The sequence below is a fragment of the Corylus avellana genome, chromosome 7 (assembly GCF_965113065.1).
Source record: "Corylus avellana chromosome 7, dhCorAvel1.hap1.2, whole genome shotgun sequence".
Taxonomy (NCBI): domain Eukaryota; kingdom Viridiplantae; phylum Streptophyta; class Magnoliopsida; order Fagales; family Betulaceae; genus Corylus; species Corylus avellana.
Genome location: NC_142496.1, coordinates 11,491,045 through 11,507,106, shown reverse-complemented (window position 1 = coordinate 11,507,106; position 16,062 = coordinate 11,491,045). Strand labels below are relative to the sequence as shown.

At 43.5% G+C, this 16,062-nt stretch overlaps 1 protein-coding gene across 2 annotated transcripts in view; it reads left to right on the top strand.

Annotated features, from left to right (window-relative positions):
- The window catches only part of LOC132183765 (phenylalanine--tRNA ligase beta subunit, cytoplasmic), a 51,948-nt gene that overhangs the window by 18,798 nt on the left and 17,088 nt on the right, over positions 1-16,062 (top strand). For both annotated transcript variants that reach the window (XM_088518105.1, XM_088518106.1), the window contains exons 9-11: positions 1,967-2,043; positions 2,582-2,708; positions 2,795-2,962. In XM_088518105.1, the coding sequence (XP_088374231.1) occupies positions 1,967-2,043; positions 2,582-2,708; positions 2,795-2,962 (372 nt within the window). The remainder of the gene's footprint in view (positions 1-1,966; positions 2,044-2,581; positions 2,709-2,794; positions 2,963-16,062) is intronic.

Genomic DNA, 16,062 nt, shown 5'->3' with positions numbered 1-16,062 from the left:
TAATTAATTAATTAATTTTTTTTTTTTTTTTTAAAAAAAGAAAAGAAAAGAAAAGAAAAGAAAAACAATTAGGGGTGGCCGAGCCACCCCCTTGGCCATTTGGGGGTGGCTCGGCCACCCCCTTTGGCCAAGGGGGTGGCCGAAGCCACCCCCTAGTGCCCAGGGGGTGGCTCGGCCACCCCCATGGCCAAAGTCGGCCACCCCCAAATGGCCAAGGGGGTGGCTCGGCCACCCCCAATGTTTTCCGTTTTTTTTTTTTTTTAAATACATTTTTTTTTAATTTTAAAAAAAATATATTTTTTTAATTTTAAAAAAAAAAATTTTAAAAAATTAATATATGTGCCACGTGTCGACGTCTGATTGGTCCACGTGTCAGTCCTAACGGTCAACTAACGGATGAACTAATTTGGTCACTTATCAAAACCACAGGGACCTCCTATGATAAAAATGAAACCCCAAGGGGGAAAAAATAAAGTTACCAAATCCCAGGGGGGTTTGGAGTATTTAACCCTATAAATAATTGTGTATATATATATATATTTTGGTATAAATACCTTTCACCGGTTTAACAACTTGATCTTTTTCCACCTTAGTTTCAATTTGTTTCATAGATAGTACCTTGTTTATGGCTAAAAATGGAGATGATACTTATGTTCATAAAAGTAATGGAAATCCATGTCCAACCAATCAAAAATTGCTACACTTCCATATGCCTCATTAAAAATTTAAAAAATGGAAAATTAAAAACCTAAAAACTAAACATTAAAAAAATTAATTTTGTTTTTTAAAACATTTTGATAAAAAGAAAAATAATAAGGGGTACGTGGCTCAAGCCACCCCCCTTCGGACAGTGTGGGGGTCGCTGACTCCCCCATGGCCGGTTTGAACCACCCCCACCCTCACCCCATTGCCATGGCTAGTCTTGGGGGTGGTCAAAACTAGCCCAGGCCAAACGGGAGTGGCCGAAGCACCCCCAAGGGCCATGAGGGTTGTTCAACCATAGGAGTGATTGAAACAAATCCTAGCCACCCGCATGACCTTTTGGGGTGGTTCCAACGACCCCCATACTGGCCAAGTCCATTCTGCCTTAAAGGGTGGCTCAAGCCACCTTTTTTTTTTCTTTAAAAAAAAAAAAAAAAATTACTTTTTTAGTTTTCTATTTTCTATTTTTTATTTTTTATTATTATTTTTTTAATGAGGCATGTGGCCATGTGTCAATTTTTGATAGGTTTCCGTTGATTTCTGTTATTTTTTGGACACAAGATGGATAGAGGAACCATCTTTGTTTTTAGCCATAAGTGAGGATAATATGAATTGAAACCGAGTTGGGAAAAATTAAAGTCGTTAAACCATAAGGGGGTCAAAGGTATTTAGTCCTTTATTTTATTTATTATTATTTTTTTTAATATGTAATTTTTACATTGCGCACATAGAGATTGTGATATTGGCAATTGTGCATGCAGGATTAGCCCCTACAATTTCAAACTTGAATTTCAGAATTTAGTCTATTTCTTTACATCGAAACGTTTGAAAAATGCCACTTATTAAAATTGTGGCTTGTTATCGAGGCAGTCATTAAGAATTTTCCTCCAAAAAAGCTTGTTCTTCACTTTTGCAAAAACGCTTTTTCTTTAGAAAACCAAAAGACAATTTTTTGTTCAAAGCTTTTTTACAACATAAAGAGCAAGAACCTGATAAAAATATACTCAATTCTTGACTTTAGCATGCCACCTTTTTAATATGTAGCATTTTCAAGCATTTCAAGTAAATAAACGGCATAAATTGTGTAATTTGAGAATCTACAATTTCTTTGTAAGGGATCCTGATCCGTGCATGCATCCCTTGTGTGGACAGTTCTCAGGAGCTTGTATATTTCATTTTTCCAGTTCTCAGGAGCTTGTATATTTCATTTTTATATTAGTCATGCAGATATTAGTGTATGATTTCTTGATTTATGTTTCACCAGTCAGATTTGAAACTGAAGAAGTTTTTGCACATAATTGAGAACTCACCAGTGTACCCTGTTATATATGACCATAACAGGTATGATTGTCTGTTGATGTTTATGCAATTATAAGGATTTCCTAGCTCTTTTACCAGCCAATTTATTTAAATTGTTGTTATGTCTTTTTTCTTCTATCAATTTCCTCTTCTTTTTTGTCTTTGAAGCATTGAGCTTTCTTTGCTTTGAAGATGTTGAGCTCACACTGTTCATTTTGGTCTGACTGTACTCTCGTATATTGCCATTGTCTCTGTTGAGTTTTGGTACAAGAAGATCTTTTAGCCTTTGCACATCTGTTCTTAATTTCTTTTAGAAAACTGTATTGGGAACACAAAAGGCTTATTTGGCAACACTTTTTAGGATAGCTTTTTGCTTTTTAGCAAATAAGTAAAGTATTAACAAACAACTATAATTACAGATTACTCACAAACTACTTTCACCTTTATGTCACATCACAACCAAAAAGCAAAAAGCACCCTCTAAAATATTTTACCAAATGAGTCCAAAGTTTGTCTTCTTGATGTTCGAATGTTTTATTTCCTTTTTTCTTATCCTGAAAATTCTATTTGTTTCATGCAGAACTGTCTTGTCTTTACCCCCCATTATCAATAGTGCACATTCAGCAATCACTCTAAAGACGAAGAATGTATTCATTGAATGCACTGCCTCTGATCTAACAAAAGCCAAGATTGTTTTGAACACAGTGGTGGGTAATCTAGAAGTTTAACATGTTGTGGATGTTTCTTATTTGTAGTAGATAAATAAATGAATGGTTTTCCTCTGTTCTTCTAGGTGACAACCTTTTCAGAATTTTGTGAAAGAAAGTTTGAAATTGAACCAGTTGAAGTGATATATTCTGATGGGAAGTCATATACTTATCCTGAATTATCTGTCTACAATATGGAGGTTTCTCTATCTTATATTACCGGTGCAATTGGAGTCCCCTTGGAGGCTGAGGAGGTATTACAATTTCTGTTATATGATGTCTCATTCTTGATTCATGAAACCTAAATGTCTTATTCAAGATGTTGGTAATGGTGTTTTTGTTCAGGTGTGTGTATGTGCGTATTTATTTTGTTTAAATTTATGGGTGGGGCTGGTGGCATTTTATTGTTTTGCTCCTGTTCCTTATGTTATCTTTATTTGTTTGGTCTTGATATGTGTTGCCAATTGGCAGCTTATATCTGTATATTTTCTGTTTGTTTCTTGTTTTTATTATTCCTTTCTCATCATTGTTTTACTGGACCGCTTAAGGATTTACTACTGCTAAAGGATTACTTATTTGAACCACAAAGTGTTTGTCTTATGAGAATCTAAATATTTTTTTTTATGTTGGCGAGGAAACATTCAAGCTTTTGTACAACATAGATAGGCGGCATTCTTGTACAAAATTTTCTTTTGACACATTGATGCAAAAAGATATTTAAGATATAGTTGGTCTTCTATTCCTATTGGCATTATGTTTTTCCTTTGGCAGTGATATTTTGATAAGGGTATAATCGATGATGTTGAATGATTGTGTGAGGGTACTTGTGTTCTGTTGAGTTTGTTCTAAAAGATGATTTTTGAGATTGAAGTTTTAAAAGTCCTCTCATCCTACCAATGTGCTTCTCCTTTAATCTTCTTTTCTAAGATATCTTTTGGATTGGGCTATTGTATATGTGCCTAACTTTCCCTCCAAGAATCTGGTAGATCTGATTTGTTTTCTAGATTGTAGTAGCAGCTAGGGCCTCGGCTCTCTTGTATACTCTTTGTGTACGAGGGCATTGCCCTTTTTTCAATAAAATTCTAATTATTCATAAAAAAAAAAATCCTTTTATATCCTGTTAGTCTTGATTCAATTTGATTCGTCCAGCTGCTTCATTGTTGCGGAGCTCCTTTTGAAGGTATTCTCTACTTGCTTATGAGAATTATGTTCATCCAATTATAACTCTAGTAAAAGGAAAAGTTTGGATTAGGTTTAGGGCTCGTTTGGTTTTGCTATTTTTTTTTTCTATCCTACTGAATTGAATTCAAAATTGCGAATATCAATAAGAAAAAAGAGTTATGTTTGGGTTGTTTGAAGAATATAAAATTTTGAATAAATTTGAAAAATTTTGAGTTGAGTTGAGTTGAGTTGAGTGTTAGTGATGTCAAATCAACTAAAAAAATAGAAAAAAGTTGAGAAGAATTGGGAAGAATTGTCTTCCCAAACAAGCCCTTAATAATTGATTTTATGGATGGTGCCGAGCCAAGCCATATACCTACTTGCTCGAGCGCTATTCAGTCAGAAATTGGTAGAGCTTGAGCTTGCCTTAAGCCAGATCTGTTTGTGTGCTATGCATGTAGTGTAGTGGTTGAGCCTCTCCCAAATTGAGCTTGAGGACTGCTTCTTGAGCTTAATTTATGTAAAAAGTTTCACGTTATGGTTCAGAAGTCAAGCAATCAATAGCCAATAAATAGTGTACTTAATTTCTTATCACTTTGATTGTTGAGAACACTATATGCCCTGGTGGATTCGCATTGCATGCATAATGGGGGAAGAAAGAAATAAGAGGTCTTTTCATAGGGTTCAAACTAACAATACTGAAGCATAGCGTAAGTGCGAGAGTAGCAGTGTCTGCATATTATGTGGCAGAGTGTGAAGGTTAGAAAACTCATTGGTAGATAATGTTTCTATTTGATTTAAGTTTGAGGTTTATTCCAGTCGTGTGTCGTGAGCGTGGGTGGCGCGTGAGAGTGGTCTGGGGTTAGTTTAGGTTGTAACATGGCAGACCCGAGGAGGTGGTCGGTGGAATGCAAGGAGTTTGAAGTGTTGATTAAGGTAGGGGCATCAGGGGTGAGGATTTTTGAGAGGAGCAAAAGACTTCAAAGGTCCATTTTCTTGAAGAAAGATGAGCTAGCTTGGGTGGTGCGAATTGTGAAGGATTTGATTGCAGTGGATAACTCAAAAGTCTTTTGGGATCAGTCTAGAGTTGTGTATTCGAGAATAATTGCTCAGAAGTGTGCTAATAGGCATGGTTGTTTTCTGACGGTGGAGGAATTTGATGGAAGAAGGTGTGGCTCGATCATCATTCCAGAAGGTAGGCGTGGAATAGGGTGGGATCGTTTCAGTGGGAGATGAGAGTGGCAAACTCTTCTCTACGTGAACCTCTAGTGATCAGTGAGCATGGTGTGTTTAGGGGAGAAAAGAGTGATAAGGAGGTCAAGGGATGTAGGAGCTACGCAGAGGCAGTGAGACTATCGTCGAAGCAAACTAAGGAGGGCTGTAACTCCGGTTAGGAACAGTTCGAAAAGGTGCAGAGATGGCCGAAAACTACTTCTGGTCATATGGGACAGAAAACCCATGAATTTGGCAGGAAAGTTTTTGTTTCGACGAAGACCATTGACTCGGAGAGGGCTTGCGGTGATCCCGGGGTGATTCCGACGAGGATTTTATGTCCGGCAAGGTACGTTCAAGCACCTGCAGAATTTGGAAGACGAGGCGCAATGGAGGATGGTCGCATGGGGTGTTCGTTTAGCGCTTTGGCGAGTAACTCACAAATGCCGGTGACATCGCAGGTCTCGATGACTGCTTCGGATCGCATGACGGGACAGGGGGGAAGGGGCACCATGCTGTTGGGCAGACCTACTCCAAGGTAAGTCTCAAGCTCCTCAAATTCAGGGAGCTGTTGAAGCGTCTGCACAAGATTGTGACGTGGGGTTGTCACAGATCGACATGGCGCTCAAGACTACGGAGGGCAGTGGGCTTGGGCTTGGGCAGGGTGACAAAAACCCAGTGGGTCAGGGAAAGCCTGCTTCGAAAGGGATAAAGGGGTCTGGGCTGAAAAGAAAACTTATAAAGCCCAAAAAATGGTGGAGGGTGAAGAAGACTTCGGTCTTTAAACCTAAAGGAGCGGTGGGTTCGGGTATGGGTTTTAATAACCCAGGACTTGATGGTCCATTAGGAGAAGCTTGCTCAGAAGAGATGGCATCGATGAAGAAAGAGAAGTTCACGTATAGCGTGCGCTTTGACTCAGATAGGTTGGCAATCCCATCGCCAATGGCCGCAAAGGTCTCATCAGAGGTCAAGGGGGTTGGGTTAGCGGCTGAAGAAGTTTCAAAGGCGGTCGTCAACACTGGTGGCAAGGATTCTATAAGTCCAGCGAGAGAGGCACAGTCCACCGGAAAAGAAAAAGCGATGATGACTTATAGGAGGAGGAAACGTGGGCCGCAGAGGTGGAAAGCCGCAATGATGGGCTTGCTGGAAGCTAGAAGCCTCTTCGGCTTTGGGCAGGCAAAAGGAATACTGGGGTTGTGGCCAGAAACTATGCAGAAGGTGCCGGAGCGCCATATGATGATTGGAGATGCTGGTGGGGGTTTGCCAGAGTGCTCTGTGGAGATAGGCAATGCCGTTGAGGACATGGGCTCTGCCTTAGATCAATCTCCGGTGGCCTTTTCACCTCGTCGGATCTCTGGGATGTTGACAGGGGTATGTTGGGGGGAGGCTACGAATCTGTCTCAGTCAGTTCATAGTGGACAGAAAGATATTGGAATTGGGACTGGGGCAAATAGGGAGGAGGACAGTATCTCAGCAACTATCGGTTTGGAGGAACTCGAATCAGAAAAGTGTTCTCCTAAATGGGTAGTAGAAAGTTGTCTCAATTTTTGCCCAAAAATTGGTGTTTCAGATGAGGGGAAAAAGGAGGAGTTGGTAGCTCTGTTCAAGTCTATTGAAGATGCCAGGAAGCAGTTTGACTCTGATTTGGGGGACTTTTCAGGTAGTGCTATTCTTGTTGACAGGGGCCAGACGATCTCTTTGCAAGGTAGGGGTTGTGGGAAGCGTCAAACTGGTGGATCATGAAGCTTAACATCGTAGCATGGAACGTGAGAGGGTTGAATGCCCTCAAAAAAAGGTTGCGTATTAGGGGTCTGTTGAAGGAGTGGAAAGCAGATATAGTTTGTTTGATTGAGACCAAGATGGAGACTATCTCCCGGGAGGTGGTTCACAGTCGTTGGGGTGGTAAACATGTGGGGTGGAAGTATAAAGGGTCTAATGGTTTGTCGGGGGGAATGTTAATGATGTGGGATAGGAGGGTGGTGGAGTGTAAGGAGGAGTGTGTGGGGCAGTTCACCTTGGCATGCTCTTTTCAAAATGTGGAGGACAACTGGGTTTGGGTGTTTGGAGAGGTTTATGGTCCGAATGAGGATGTAGAGAGGAGGGTCCTTTGGGAAGAGTTGGCTGGTTTGATGAATGTGTGGGAGGTTCCTTGGTGTTTTGGTGGGGATTTTAATATTGTTTGTTTTCCTAGTGAGCGCTTTAGTGCTTCTTATTACTCTGCGGGCATGATGGACTTTTCGGACTTCATCTCGGAGAACAATTTGGTGGACTTTCCGATGATGGGGGGACAATTTACTTGGTCCAATAATCAAGAAAATGAGACCTGGTCTAGAATAGACCGGTTCTTGCTTTCCTCGGATTGGGAAAGATCATTTCCTAGCAATGTCACAAAGAAGACTTCAACACATTTGGACTTCTATATTCTAGTTTAGTTGTCTGGTTATTGGTTCTGGACCTATGGTGTCTTCTATTTGTTTTTTAACGCCTCCAAAGAATTGTTAAGCTTTTGGCCAATAGAATTGAGAAGTTACCGCGGGAAGATGAGATATTGCCTCTTTATGAAGTTTGGCATGAAAATGGCATGATAATGCCTGTGAGAGTGCTGTGAGAGTGCTGTGGCGGCGCGTGAGGGCGCGTGTAGGGTGGTTGGAGCTAGTGTTAGTTTGTGTCATGGCTGGACCGAGGAGGTGGATGGTGGAGTCCAAGGAGTTTGAGGTGTTGATCAAGGAAGGGGCATCAGGAGTGAGAATTTTTGAAAGGAGCTACAGAATCAAAAGGTCCATCTTTCTTAAAAAGGATGAGTTAGCCTGGTTGGTGAAAGTAGCGGATGATTTGGTGGCAGTGAAGAGCTCTGAGGTATTCTGGGATCAATCTAGAGCTGGATACCCCAGAATTATTGCACAGAAGAGCTCAAATAGGCATGGATACTTCCTGACAGTGGAGGAATTCGATGGAAGAAAGAGATGCGGCTCAATCATCATCCCTGAAGGTCGACGTGGGTTTGGGTGGGATCGCTTCTTTAAAGAAATGCAAGCAGCTTCCTCTTTTCTTCGTGGTCATCGAGTGATCAGTGAATGCAGGGAGTTTAGGGGAGATAAGGGTGAAAAGGGGGACAACGACGTTAAGAACCAGAGAAGTTATGCCGAAACAGTGAGATTGCAGACGAAGGAATTCCAGAAAGGAGGTAGTTTCGGCCAGGTCCAGAGTCGGCGAGGACCTATGGAGCAGAAGGTTCAGAGCTATGGTAAGAACACGTTTGGTCCGAAGGCCAAAGTTTCGGCGATGGTTCAGGGAGGCTCTGGGGGAGGTCCCGACGAAGTTTTTCTGGCCGGCGAAGTCTGTGCAAAACCAGGGAGCGAATGGACAGCTTGGGGCGAAGGACGAAGGGTGCGTGGAGGTCTCGTCTTCAGCTCCGGCGAGAGTTACAGCAAGGTCGGCGGAACAGATGGTAGCGTTGTCAGGTTCTGATTGCGTGAAGGGACGGGAGGGGATGGGGCACCATGCTGGGCAGGTAGGCATCGAGCTCCTCAACGTGAAGGAACTGCTGAAACGTCTGAAGAGGGAATGTGACGTGGGGATGACCAGGATTGATAGGGTGTTTAAACAGATGGAGCTTAATGGGCTTGGGCCAGATAATAAGACTTGTGGTGGTCTGGGGAAGACAGAAGTGAAAGGGAAGAAGAAAACTGGAACGGGAGGAACAAGTAGACTGAAGGTCAGGAAGAAAATGATTTTTAAGCCCAAAGGAGTCGTGGGCTCAGGCTCTAGCCCACTTAAAACTGGACCAAGCTATCCAGTAGTGGCATCCTCGGAGGTCCTTAAGGTAAACCCGAGAGACCCGCATCTTCCCATGGATACTCCGGCGACTTTCTCAGGCGGAGGGGGGAATGGGTCAGCGACAGGAGGGATTCCCAGGGAGATAAGCGGCAAGTCTGTGGGGGGTGCTGGTATTTTCCGGGCAGAAGAGCGAACCATAGAGTTGGAGCCCGTAAGTCCGGTGAAGAAGACCCAGTCCTCCGGCAACGAGTCAACCTTGTTAACATATAGGAGGAGGAAGAATGGGCCGCAGAGAGGGGATGAGACATCGGTGGGTCCACTAGGACCCTCAACTGCGACGTCTGGACAGTTTAAGGGGCCCATGGGTCTGTCGCCGGAAAAATCTCAGAGGGTGCCGGAGACCCTTCCGTCGTTGGAGGAACTCCAGAAGGCGCCGGAGAGGCCTAGGGAGACCGGAGAGGCTGGGGAAGGTATGTGTTGGGCCAATCGTCAGCTTTTGAGGGGGAGTCCCTCTTGCCAGAAGTCTGGGATGGCTGCGGGGGAATGGGTTCAGCAGGATTGTCGGGGGGTGGAAGAGAGTTTGGGCCCATTGACTCAATTTGGGCAAAAAAGACTGGATCGATCATCGGTTTTGGAGTTTTTTGAGTCTGATTCAGGCATGGATGGGGACAAAGTTGCTGAAGCTGCAGTTTTGGAGGAGTTAGGGTCAGACTCGATCTCATCCAGCTGGGTAGTTGGAAAATGCCTCAAATTTTGCCCAAAAATTGGTGTTTCCGATGAGGGGAAAAAGGAGGAATTGGAGGCATTATTCAATGCTATAGAAGCTTCTAGAATCCAGTACAATTCGGATTTGGGAGGTGCTTCTGCCTGTGTTCCTGCACTCAAAGGACTTGAAGAGATTGAGGAAGATGAGAGGGGTCGTTTTGGTGGATCATGAAGCTTAATATAGTAGTTTGGAATGTGAGAGGGTTGAATGCCCTCAAAAAAAGATTGCGCATTAGGGGTCTTTTAAAGGAATGGAAAGTAGATGTAGTGTGTTTGATTGAGACGAAGATGGAGACCATCTCCAGAGAGGTGATTCATAGTCTTTGGGGAGGTCAGCATGTGGGGTGGAAGTATAAAGGTTCTAACGGTGCGTCGGGGGGGATGCTAATGATGTGGGATAGGAGGGTAGTGGAGTGTAAGGAGGAGTGTGTGGGACATTTCACTTTGGCGTGCTCCTTTCAAAATGTAGAGGATAGATGGGTTTGGGCGTTTGGGGGAGTGTATGGGCCGAATGAGGATTTGGAGAGAAGGGCTCTTTGGGAAGAATTGGCTGGTTTGATGAGGGTGTGGGAGGTCCCTTGGTGTTTGGGCGGGGATTTTAACAGTGTTCGCTTTCCCAGTGAGCGCACCAATGGTTCTTATTTCTCTTCGGGCATGATGGATTTCTTAGAGTTCATCTCAGAGAATAATATGGTGGATATTCCGATGGTGGGGGGTCAATTTACTTGGTCCAATAATCAAGAAGATGAGAGTTGGTCGAGGATTGATCGGTTCTTGCTTTCTTCGGATTGGGAGGACCACTACCCAGCAGTATCACAAAGGAGACTTCAACGCCTGCTCTCGGATCACTTTCCTTTATTATTGGACTGTGGGACTCCTTGTGGAGGTAAGAAGAGTTTTAAATTTGAAAATATGTGGCTTAAGGCAGAGGGCTTCGTTGATAAGGTTGCTTCTTGGTGGGGGTCATATTCGTTTGAGGGTTTGCCTAGTTTTGTGCTAGCTAATAAACTAAAAGCCCTTAAAGTGGACTTGAAAAAGTGGAATGAGGAGGTCTTTGGGGATATTGGGAGGAAAAAAAAGGAGTTGTTGGGAGATATCCAGGAGTTGGATGAGCTGGCAGAATCGAGAGGTTTAGATCAGGAGGAGAAAATCCGGAAGGTGGACAAGTTGAAAGATTTGGAGAATACATTGTTATGTGAAGAAATTCATTGGCGCCAAAAATCGAGAGCTTTGTGGCTCAAGGAGGGGGATCGAAATACTCGTTTTTTCCACAAGATGGCGAACTCTCATCGAAGGTACAATAGTGTGGAAGTGCTTCGTATTAATGGCGTGTTATCAGGTGATCCAGTTGAGGTGAAAGATCACATAGTGCAGTTTTACCAAAGCCTTTATTCGGAACAAAGCACTTGGCGCCCTAGAATGGATAACCAGCAGTTTTTGACCATCGAAGAGGAGGATAGTAGGTGGTTAGAAAGAGATTTTGAGGAAAAGGAGGTTTGGGAGGTGGTAAAAGGCATGGATGGTGATAAGGCTCCGGGCCCAGATGGCTTTTCCATGGCTTTTTTTCAAGCTTGCTGGGGTGTTATTAAACAAGACGTTATGGCGGTTTTTGCAGAGTTCTATCGTAGGCGTCAATTGGTGAAGAGCTTGAATGCAACTTTTATTTCCTTGATTCCGAAGAAGGCGGATGCGGTGGAGATGGACTTTCGGCCCATTAGCCTGGTGGGAGGAGTGTATAAGATTGTGTCTAAGGTTCTTGCCAATAGGATGAAAACTGTTTTGGGTAAGGTCATCTCCTATTCTCAAAACGCTTTTATTGGGGGTCGGCAAATCCTAGATTCCGTTCTCATTGCAAATGAATGTGTGGATAGTCGCATGAAATCAGGGGTGCCAGGTGTTCTTTGTAAATTGGACTTGGAAAAGGCCTATGACCATGTAAATTGGGACTTTGTTCTGTATTTGCTGCATAGATGTGGGTTTGGCGAGAGGTGGAGGGCTTGGATAGAGTGGTGTATCAAGACGGTAAGATTCTCCATTCTTGTGAATGGTTCTCCGGAAGGGTTCTTTAATAGTTCGAGGGGAATCCGGCAAGGGGATCCTCTCTCACCGTTATTGTTTGTCTTGGTCATGGAGGCTTTGAGTAAGATGGTGAATGCAACGGTTGACCAAGGCCTTTTGAAGGGTTTCTCGGTGGGAAATAGGGTCTTGTCGGAGTTGATGGTCTCCCACTCTTTATTTGCGGATGATACCTTGATTTTTTGTGAAGACTCTATCGAGCAAATCCGGTATGTTCGTCTCATTCTCTTATGTTTTGAAGCTGTTTCTGGTTTGAGAGTGAATCTGGGAAAATCAAAGATTGTGGCCATTGGTGAGGTGGAGAACATTGGGGTTTTAGCTAACATCCTTGGGTGTAGTGTTGCCGATTTGCCTATGAAGTATTTGGGTCTCCCTCTAGGGGCGTCGTACAAGGATACGGCTATGTGGAATGAAGTGATCGAAAAGATGGAGCGTCAGTTGGCAGGTTGGAAGAGAATGTATCTTTCTAAAGGAGGTCGCTTAACCCTCATTAAGAGCACTTTGGCTAATCTTCCGACTTACTTTTTGTCTCTGTTTCCGATTCCGGCAAGTGTAGCTAAAAGGATTGAGAAAGTCCAAAGAGATTTCTTATGGGGAGGAATTGGGGATGAGCCCAAGTTGCATCTTGTAAGTTGGAACCAAGTTTGCAGCCCGCTTCGCTATGGGGGTCTTGGTATTCGGAAGTTGCACCAGTTTAATCAAGCTCTTTTGGGGAAATGGCTTTGGAGATACGCAAATGAGAATGGGGCTATTTGGTGTAAGGTGATCGAAGCTAAGTATGAAGACCAAGAAGGTGGGTGGTGCACGAAGGATGCTTCGGGCTCTCATGGTGTGGGTCTTTGGAAGCATATTCGGAATGGGTGGAATTCCTTTGCCAAAGGTATTCGGTTTGAGGTGGGGGAGGGATCGAAAGTTCGTTTCTGGCATGATATTTGGTGTGGGGACAATTCTTTGAAGCAAGCTTTCCCGTCCTTATTCAATATCGCCAGACACAAAGATGCTTGGGTGAAGGATAATTTTATTGGGAGGAATGGGGTTGTTGAGTGGAATGTCATTTTCATACGATCGGTCCAAGATTGGGAGGTGGATTTGGTTTCTCCTTTCTTTGAGCGGTTGTATTCTTGCAAGGTTTCTTTAGGCAGTGTAGATCGTATTTGTTGGTCTTCGTCCAAGCAAGGCAAGTTCGAGGTTAAGTCGTTCTACAAGGCCTTGACCTTTTCTAGTAAAGAGGAGTTTCCTTGGAAGAGCATCTGGCGTACTAAGGCGCCTCAGCGGGTGGCTTTTTTCGGGTGGACTGCAGCCCTAGGGAAAATTTTGACTCATGATACGTTGCGCAAGAGGAACATAGTGGTAGTGGAGTGGTGTTGCATGTGTAAGAAGAACGGAGAATCAGTCGATCATCTTCTTCTTCACTGTGAGCTTGCAAGTGCTCTTTGGCACATGATTTTTCAGAGGTTTGGGTTGCATTGGGTCATGCCTTGCCGGGTGAGGGACTTGTTTGCTATTTGGTGGGCGGGAGGACGAGCTCGAAGCGCGGTGGTGTGGAAGATGATTCCTCTATGTCTTATGTGGTGTATTTGGAATGAAAGAAATGCTAGATGTTTTGATAATTCCACTAGGACCATAGAGGAATTGATTCATTTTTTCTTCTTTACTCTTTACTCTTGGACGGCCGCTTGGCTTACTCCTTTAGTGATTAGTTTCTCTGAGTTTCTTTTTCATTTTTCTCCCTCCTAGGCGCTCTCTGTGTATACTTCCCGTGTTTATGGGTTGCGCCCCTCTGCGCTTTTTTTATATATCATCATTACTTATCAAAAAAAAAAAGACTTCAACACATGTTCTTCGATCATTTCCCTATTTCTTTGGATTGTGGGGTTCATTGCGGAGGTAAAAAATATTTCAAATTTGAGAACATGTGGCTCAAAGCCGAAGGTTTTCTCGACAAGGTTAGCTCTTGGTGGGGATCTTATTCTTTCGAGGGTTTACCTAGCTATGTGCTAGCTAATAAATTGAAATCCCTCAAAATAGATTTGAAAAAATGGAATGAGGAGGTGTTTGGCGATATTGGGAGGAAAAAGGAGGAGTTGATGGGAGGTATTCAAGAGTTGGATGAATTGGCAGAGTCGAGAGGGCTAGATCAAGAGGAAAAGACTCGAAAGGCGGATATGTTGAAAGTTTTGGAGAACACTTTGGTGTGTGAAGAGATTCACTGGCGCCAGAAATCGAGAACTTTGTGGCTCAAGGAGGGGGACCAAAATACTCGTTTCTTTTACAAGATGGCGAACTTTCATCGCAGGTACAATCGTGTGGAAGTGCTTCGTATTAATGGCATCTTATCGTGTGGAAGTGTTTCTAAGGTTCTCGCCTTTAGGTTGAGAACTGTCTTGGGCAAGGTTATTTCCTACTCTCAAAATGCTTTCATAGGGGGCCGACAAATCCTAGATTCGGTTCTTATTGCAAACGAATGTGTGGATAGTCGCATGAAGCAAGGGGTGCCAGGTGTTATTTGTAAGTTGGACCTGGAAAAAGGCGTACGATCATGTAAATTGGGACTTTATTTTGTACTTGCTGCATAGGTGTGGTTTTGGGGAGAGGTGGAAGGCTTGGATAGAGCGGTGTATTACGTCGGTAAGATTTTCCATTCTAGTGAATGGCTCTCCGGAAGGGTTCTTTAGCAGTTCGAGGGGAATTCGGCAAGGGGATCCCCTTTCTCCGTTGCTTTTTGTGCTTGTTATGGAGGCGTTGAGTAAGATGGTGAATGCTACGGTTGCTCAAGGACTTTTGACAGGCTTCTCGGTGGGAGATAGGGTTGTCTCAGATTTGGAGGTCTCTTACTCCTTATTTGCTAACGATACCTTGATTTTTTGTGAAGCTTCTCTCGAGCAAATCCGGTATGTGCGCTTCATTCTTTTATGTTTTGAAGCTGTTTCGGGTTTGAGAGTTAATCTTGGAAAGTCTAAAATTGTGGCTATCGGAGAGGTGGAGAACATTGGAGTGTTAGCTAATATCCTTGGGTGTAGTGTTGCCGATTTGCCTATGAAGTATTTGGGTCTCCCTCTTGGGGCGCCGTATAAGGACACGGTTATGTGGAATGATGTGATTGAGAAGATGGAGCGTCAAATGGCAGGTTGGAAGAGGATGTACCTCTCTAAAGGAGGCCGTTTAACTCTCATCAAGAGTACGTTGTCTAATCTTCTGACTTACTTCTTGTCTTTGTTTCTGATTCCCATGAGTGTAGCTAAAAGGCTTGAGAAAGTCCAAAGAGATTTCTTGTGGGGAGGAATGGGAGATGAGGCTAAGTTGCATCTTGTAAAGTGGGATCAAGTTTGTCGTCCCTTGCACTACGGTGGTCTTGGTATTCGAAAGTTGCATCAGTTTAATCAAGCTCTCTTGGGGAAATGGCTTTGGAGATATGCGAATGAGAGTGAGGCTTTTTGGTGCAAGGTTATCAAAGCCAAGTACGAAGAACAGGAAGGCGGGTGGTGCATGAAGGAGGTTTCGGGTTCTCATGGTGTGGGTGTATGGAAGCATATTCGTCAAGGTTGGAGTTCCTTTGCCAAAGGTTGTCGGTTTGAGGTATGGGTGGGTTCACAAGTTCGTTTCTGGCATGATATTTGGTGTGGGGAAATTCCTTTGAAGCAAGACTTCTCATCTTTGTTCATCATCGCTAGACACAAAGAAGCTTGGGTGAAGGACAATTTTACTTGGAGGAGTGGGGTTATAGAGTGGAATGTCATTTTTGTGTGACCTGTTCAGGACTGGGAGATGGATTTGGTTGCTCCTTTTTTTGATTGGTTGTACTCGTGCAAGATCTCTGTAGGTACGGTGGATCGCATTTGCTGGGCCCCGTCTAGGAAAGGCAAGTTCGAGGTTAAGTCGCTCTTCAAAGCCTTGTCTAATTTTGACCATGAGATGTTTCCTTGGAAGAGTATTTGGCGCACTAAGGTGCCTTTGCGAGTGGCTTTTTTTGGGTGGACTGCGGCTCTAGGCAAAATTTTGACTCATGATAATCTGCGGAAGAGGAACCTTATGGTGGTGGAGTGGTGTTGTATGTGCAAAAAATCAGGAGAGTCAGTAGATCATCTTCTTCTCCATTGCGAAACCGCAAGAACTCTTTGGCACACTATTTTCAGTCGGTTTGGGTTGCATTGGGTTATGCCTTGCAGAGTGAGGGATTTGTTCTATTGCTGGTGGTCGGGAGGTCGTGCTTGAAGCGCGGTAGTTTGGAAGATGATCCCTCTATGTCTTATGTGGTGTATATGGATTGAAAGAAATGCTAGATGTTTTGAGAACTCTACTAGGACTATAGAGGATCTGACTCATCTTTTCTTCTTTACTCTTTACTCTTGGACGGCCGCTTGGC